Source organism: Silurus aristotelis, assembly GCF_946808225.1.
Source record: "Silurus aristotelis genome assembly, chromosome: 16".
NCBI lineage: Eukaryota > Metazoa > Chordata > Actinopteri > Siluriformes > Siluridae > Silurus > Silurus aristotelis.
The window spans coordinates 13,313,488-13,320,737 of record NC_139589.1 but is presented as its reverse complement, the minus strand read 5'-3'; the positions used below and the strand labels follow the sequence as shown (position 1 = coordinate 13,320,737).

Here is a 7,250-nt window from a genome sequence, read left to right as displayed (position 1 = left end):
CTGTCTTCAGCACAGCTTAGCATTTACTGACTACTTTACTGTTGTAATAATAATAATAATAATAAATGCAACATTGGTTATTCATATTAGCTATCTATATAATATATGACTGTCATACATTGTAAATCTCTGTTCTTAAAAAAAAATCATCTTAAATGTGGAACAACTAAATTATATTTTTTTATGATTTCTCTAGATAGATAGATAGATAGATAGATAGATAGATAGATAGATAGATAGATAGATAGATAGATAGATAGATAGATAGATAGATAGATAGAAGTTGTCCTGTAAGTTGGATGGATCTACCTTGGATGTAAGTTGATTTTCCTCCACCCATTTCTGAAACATTTTTGCAGTATTACAAGGAGCAGTATTTTGCTGAAAGATGCCTCTGCTAAGAAAACCAGTGTGGGGGGGTGCACCTCAACAATGTTTAGCTAGACCTTCACTTACCAGACATCTAAGAGATAATCCATGTTAATCACATCACTTCACCTGTCTGTGGTTTTATTATTTTAACATTATAAATTTTTGCTGAATATACAAACTCTAAGTGAAAAGTTTGGGGTCAACTTTATTGTCTTAAGGCTGATGATAATCTCATCTGAGAAGATTTAAAAACAAGCCAGTTCCATAATTTTTTTTACATAGTTCCTACATTTACATTGTGTGAATCTGTGGCTTAGGCAGTTGCAATGTTTTAGGAGGAAAAAACAGACACATGATAAAGCATGGCCTTGAAAAATGGACTCTTCCTTCCCAAGTTTATGATTCTTTTTTTTTTCTTATCTTGCATAAAACGCTTACTTAAGCACTACTAAAGTGTTCTCTCTCTCTGATCAGGGTGTATCAGCGTGGATATATTAGGCAGCAAGTGAACATTTTGTCTTCAAAATTAATGTGTTAGAAGCAGGAAAAATGGGCAAGCAAAAGAATTTCAGCAAGTCTGACAAGGGCCAAATTGTGATGGCTAGACGACTGGGTCTGAGCAGCTGCAACACTGCAGCTCTTGTGGGGTGTTTCCTGGTCTGCAGTTATCAGCATCTAAAAAAAACTGGTCCAAGGAAGGAACAGTGGTGAAACAGTGAGGGGGTCATGGGCAGCCGAGTGATGGCTGTAGTCTGATCCAACAGATGACCTACTGTGCTTCAAATTGCTGACGTTAATATTAGACAGGTCAGGACTGTTCTGGCAGTAAAAGGCAGGTGGTCATAATGTTATGACTGATTGGTATTTTTGTTTGTCAGACAGACAGGAAATTATCCATGAGAGAATTAGATGAAAATATTTGAAGAAATTCAGATGCAATTTCCATTCCCATTTCCTGTCAGGCTCCACTTTAAGAAGCACCTTTCGAAAGCCCAGAACCGTGAATGTGGAAGTTATACAGTCGGAATTTCATAAAGAAACAAAAGTAGGTTGGTACTGATGAGATACAGATAAGAATGACCATTGAATATGTCGATTTTAAATGTGCCAACGAAGAAATACATTTACACAGGTTAGTTTCGTCAACAGCTAATTTTATGACCCAGAGGTTTTTGCTCTGTTATGCCCTCTAGTGTAATAACAGGGAATAGCATTTTCAGTTTATAGGCTTCTAAAGACGGATTAAACACAATTGACACAATTCATTTTTTTTTTTCTTTCTTTTTTATTAACAATGCATCCCTTTCATAAGATTGTTTCTCAAGGCTCTTCTCTAATGCCCAAAACAAACACTGTACTATACAAGGGAGACCACAATTAGGGAAAATAAAAGAAAACATTACAAGTATGTACAACTTTTCTGAGACACGTTTTTCTTTTTCCTCAAGGAAAAATATAAATAACACTTCTTTTGCATCGATTTCTGCAATCTCGATATTAAATGGTTCTTGATAAATTTAATACAGTGCTCTGCAAGTTCATGAGTGCACTTCAGACAGAAAAAGAAAAATGTATGTATGGAAGGTGGAAATTTTTTCTTTTGTTTTTTTTTTTTTTTTACATGACAGATGTTCAGATAAAACAATTTAGACTACTGGGTGTGAATGGTGATGAGAACACACTTCCTTTAAATAAATGCAGTCACAGAAATAATAATAATAATCATCATAATGAAAAAAAAAATCTAAATATTCACTAGAATTTAGTACATTGATTCTCGGTGGCACTGAAGCCACCAAGTGCTGATCATGCTTCCGAAAATGACTCATGCAGTAAAATAACCAGTGTTACTGGTTAACTGTGAACATGGATCATGAATGTTGAGTTCAAGAACAAAAATATTCTTCTAGTGAGGCAGTTGGCAGAGATCGACACGTTCACATGCACAGATGATGATGGCAGCATGTTAATAAAGCTTAAGAGTTCGCACACAGTTCAGAGGTTAACAGAAGAGAAAATCAGCATTGTGACAGGATCTCCAGGATTCTCATGCCTTTATCAAACAGCCCCGAGTTTCTCCAAGCTCGCCTGTCAATAGCCTATTCAAATTGATAGTGGGTTGTCACAGACACATTTAGATATAAAAAAAACAAACAAACAAAAGAAACAGCTGCGTTTCAAAAGCACACATGAATGGGCTGTTATTGCCAGTCAATATTAGAGCCATAACTTCTTTACAATGCATCCTAAATAAAAAATAAAAAACCCTATAATAATAATCTAAATAATTATAATAATACTAATAATATAATATTCATAATAATAGTAATAAAACCTTGGGTTTTACGGGAAAAGCCAAGCCAGATAAAGATGCTGATTTCTTACAATCTATAATAAATTAAAAACGCCTGGGACAATTTCATTAAGTCTAAAGCTAACACACATGCACAAAAAAAAAAAAAAAGGATACATATAAAGGCGAAAAGAATTAAAGCTGCCTAAATAGCATGACTGGTCCAGCTGAGAAGAAGCGAACAAATCCCATCACTCTGTTTCATTAAAACAGGTACGATACCAAAAAATAATCGATTTGGAATCAACAGGCACATTAAATATTCTCTTTCTCAACACCTCAGATTTATAGTTACAGGTGAAGACTGAATCCAATAAACGATGAAACCTTTATCTAATGAATAGATTTGAACGAGACAAGGCATTGCTCTGGCTTCACCGTTAATGGGTTTAGTTATTGCGTCATGCTTATGTAATGGCCAGGACAAATGCTGTATTTAATAATTCTGCTGCTTTACACGTGACACATTAATATCGGTCTCAAACCGTGCCCACTTCTTTTTCCTCCCCAGATACATGCTGCTGTGGTTTGGGACACAAATGGACTAAAAGCTGCTTTCACACTGGCTGAAATGCATTTTGAAAACATATTTGGGGAGAAAATGACTCACTCCACACACTGTAACCATGGCAGCATTCTTACCAGTCTTATCTATTATTGACTCACTAACGAGCTCAATCTTATGTTGATAAGATTTATGATCAGTGATATGAATAAAATAAACACTGGTGTGACGAGCAGGTTGTTTGCCTGTAGCTTTAGTGGGAGTAAATTGGGAGTTTGAGCTGTTTGTGTAACTCAACTGCAAGTCACACAGGACCGCTGTCTGTTCCATGGTACCAGTGGAGATCCCAAAAATACATATCCGGTTATTGTTAGTTACTTTGGCACCAAAAACTATATATCGTTTTTGGATCCAACAATTCATAAATCCGCTCACTCTAATAGTTTTTCTCAAGCACTGTGTCTTCCAGGGTTGTTTTTCTTCCTTACCCCCCCCCCCCCCCATTTCCTGGCCTGATTGGATGACAAGATGTTATTTGGCAGCAACCATCTCTATTAAAAACAGACACATTCCAAAAGGATTAAACAAACACTGTGGAAGCAGTCTTACCCCTGATCTACGAATATAAATAAAACTTCAGTGTAGCAGAACAGAGAATGGATACAGAATTGGCCGTGTTGGACAATTTTTTGCGCAATTTGGTATCGATACTTTCCCCAAGCCCTGTGTCTCAAAGTTTAAAAAGAGGAGTGTAAAGTAAACATTGGCACACGGTGTCACGGCTCATCCGCAATCCCTTTAAAGCAAAAAGCGCAGAGCATTGAAAGTAAGGATTGAAGGTGTTTAGATAGTGGGGAAGCGTCAAAGTTAACAAAAGCTGCATCATTATCATTATCATCATCACCATCATCGTCTCTTATTATAGCTTATTACTCCAGAAAACAATCGGACAAAACTTGAATGTATTTTTCAGTTTGTACAGAGTTCTAGCTTTTTTTTTTTTTATATAGAAATAATAAAAAAAAAGGACAAATGGAACCATTACAGGTTCTGCCAGTGGGATGTACTTGTAAAATCACCTTATGAGTGATCGAATAGAAATGTTACTAAGAAGGAGTGCAAGTCAGCCAAGTCCTCAATCATTCAATAGAAATGCATTAGACCATTTTATACTTTTAGTAAAGAGTAGACCTAGAAGATGGTTTTGGGAGGGTTTAGGGGGAGAAGGAATAAAGAAGGCATGCATACACTTCTCTCTGTTTGCTGCATGATGCAATTTGGTGCATATGGACTTCTCTTTCAGCTTACATTAGCCTCATCAGAAAACTACATGTGGACAACAAACATGCACTTGTTCTTTTTACTGCAATTGATGAAATGGACATTTTTCATGACTGTATGTGAGATGTAAGAGTTGGAAAAAAAATCATAATTGACTTGATGGACTTATTTATAAAAACTTTTACTCTGTTACCAGAGTTTGCCAAATGTAAAATCCCAGTAAAGCTGCCCTCAAATAGATGGTACATCAGCTCTTAAACAATACACTTTGTTCATATATTCCTCCAAAATTCATAATATCTGATCATTAGTTTTACATGTTGGTCTGCTGTCTGATCGATTCTGAGAATCTGCGCTGGATGAGTTTACTGTGTCTGAGACTCGTCACAAAACTGAAATGGAACGATCTAAAACACCTGTTTGTTTCAGAAGTCAGAACCCAAGAAGGGCGCATTCGCATTTGCAACGTTTAATTAGTTTAAACGACCCCTTTAAATGTGGTTCTTTACACTGGTGAGAATCACGCTTGGGTCAGACTTAGGTCCTGTTGATTTGGTTTGCTAAACAAATAGAAAAAAACTTTGGCTGGGATGTCAAAATGTGTTATGCTACGTATTTATATAATTATTTACTTTTGCATACCGTTTGCTGTGTTTCTGACGAACAAATTTAAAGAGATTTACGGGAAGTTTTCAGCACTCAAACACTTTCCTTCAGACATTAAAATTTTCCATTTGGTTCACTGACTTCTGTGCAGTATGAAACCAAACCAAACAGCAAACAAACCAACAGAAGCTCACTGTTAAACAAAATTCCATACAGGGAGCTTTTCCCCCCGGTCTCATCTACCACAGCGATTTTGTGAGGAGACTCAGTAAATCGGTTAACTAATATTCATGCAATTCATTTTGAATACATTACATTGTACTAATTTATTACACCATCATATTTTGTTGGTCACCTTGTAGGCATTCAGTTAGAGACTAAAGCTTGTCTTTTTTTACCACGGTGTCTGTTAATGACCATCTATACCTGTTCAATTCTCACACCTGAGTGGTCAGAGGCTGTTGAAAGAATTGTGTATAATAGCAGCTGAGAATACACTTTGTGAATAAAATAGATGATTATAAAATTCATAAATGTCTTTAAAATGTGTGTAATCATTGAAATGGAAATGCTTTCTGCAGGAAATCTCTGCTTTGTAACAGTCAGAGGTCAGGCTGTGGTAAAGTGTGTGGGGCAGAGGTCAGAAGAGGACGCTTTACAGTAAGATGACATAAATAGCACTGAATGTTTCATTCTTGAGCTCATACAGGTGGCTGTGGAACGAGATTAATAAACAAACTGAAAAAGAAAATAAGCAAATAGAGGGTGGCAGATGTGTGCTTATGACTGCTTCATGTTAGTCCTTGGCACATAGCCTTGCGGTTGATTTTTTTTTTTCCTATTTAGCTTTCCCATTAAGTATTCCTAGCAATGACTATATCAAGGTAAATTCCTTCACACAGCAGTGATGGAGTTTTGGTTGTTAGACTTTTTCACAGACTAGCAGTGTGCTTATAAATTCTGAATGATAATTAAGGAGTGAACAGGCTTCAGTCAGTAACTGTACAACTACAGTGTGACCTACACGAGCTGCAGAAGTTAACTAGCCAATGACGCTGCACTGATACCTAGAGAATGTATGAAATGTATGAAAATATACAGCCTTACCTGGAAAATACATTTGGAAAATTAAGAATTAAGAATTTTACACCAGATTTCCTCAAAACCATGCAAACTGTGGGTTAGATAAGCACATCTGAGCTTAATCAGGGGTCATAATTCAGTGATTCATAACAGTAAAAGCCCAGTATGTAGGGGGAAAAAAAAAAAAAAAAAAAGATGAGGTGGTTACTGCCATACAGATGGTTGGATCTTTAAATGATGATTGTCTCTCGTGTGGGTGTGAATCAGTAAGGCTTTTTCTGTCGAATAATTCAATTACAGGCTCACTGCGTACTTCTTTATATACACGGATTAAGTTAGTGAAACAAACCACAACCTTGTAGTGTTAAAATCAGACTTGAGGGATCCAGAGGGAAGAGCAAACATGCATTTGTTATTTCAGTCTATATCTGAATGCGCTCATGACCACTGTGCAGAACTCAGGACAAAAATAAAATTAAAAAGATTCAGCGACTTTTACAGCTTTCAGTGGATTTTTGTTTTCTTACTGTCCCCGCACTGTCAGTGCTTTTACACGCATTACTGTCAGTCAAAAGCAATATTTTGGTTGTAACTCCAACTGCCAGAGTTTAAACACATTTCTGTCTTGATTTCAGGCTTTGTTTGTTCAGGCAGTATGTTTCCGTTGATCTTATCGTGAATGCGCCGTACCGATTCTATTTATCTTCGCAGACACATCCTGCAAACTCCTCTGCAGACGCACTTTTAGCCTTCGAGCGTTCGTTTTTTTGTCTCTGCTATCCACCAGCGGCATTTTCCCACGTTACCTCTTATTGCCTCCATCTTCCATAAAAGTCTTAGCCAGGCCAGGCGAAAATGAATGGGGAGGTCTGGGTGGAGGAGGACGGGTGGGGTAACAGCAAGCACAGGCTTCACAATATCAGGACTCCGGTGGAGAATTTACAGTGACGCATTTTGACGGCATTGACAAAATGCTCTCGGCTTCCTCATAAAGCTGTGGGACATGATGACAAAATAAAACAAAAAATAGGCAAAATGAGAATTACGCAC

The 7,250-nt window shown here is 36.9% G+C and overlaps 1 protein-coding gene across 3 annotated transcripts in view; it reads right to left on the bottom strand.

Moving 5' to 3' along the window:
- Window positions 1-1,633: 1,633 nt before the first annotated feature.
- Window positions 1,634-7,250, bottom strand: part of rictorb (RPTOR independent companion of MTOR, complex 2b) — a 39,679-nt gene continuing 34,062 nt past the window's right edge. For all 3 annotated transcript variants that reach the window (XM_083565012.1, XM_083565010.1, XM_083565011.1), the window contains one exon: window positions 1,634-7,194. In XM_083565012.1, coding sequence (XP_083421138.1) covers window positions 7,120-7,194 — 75 coding nt within the window. In that variant the 3' untranslated portion in view covers window positions 1,634-7,119. The remainder of the gene's footprint in view (window positions 7,195-7,250) is intronic.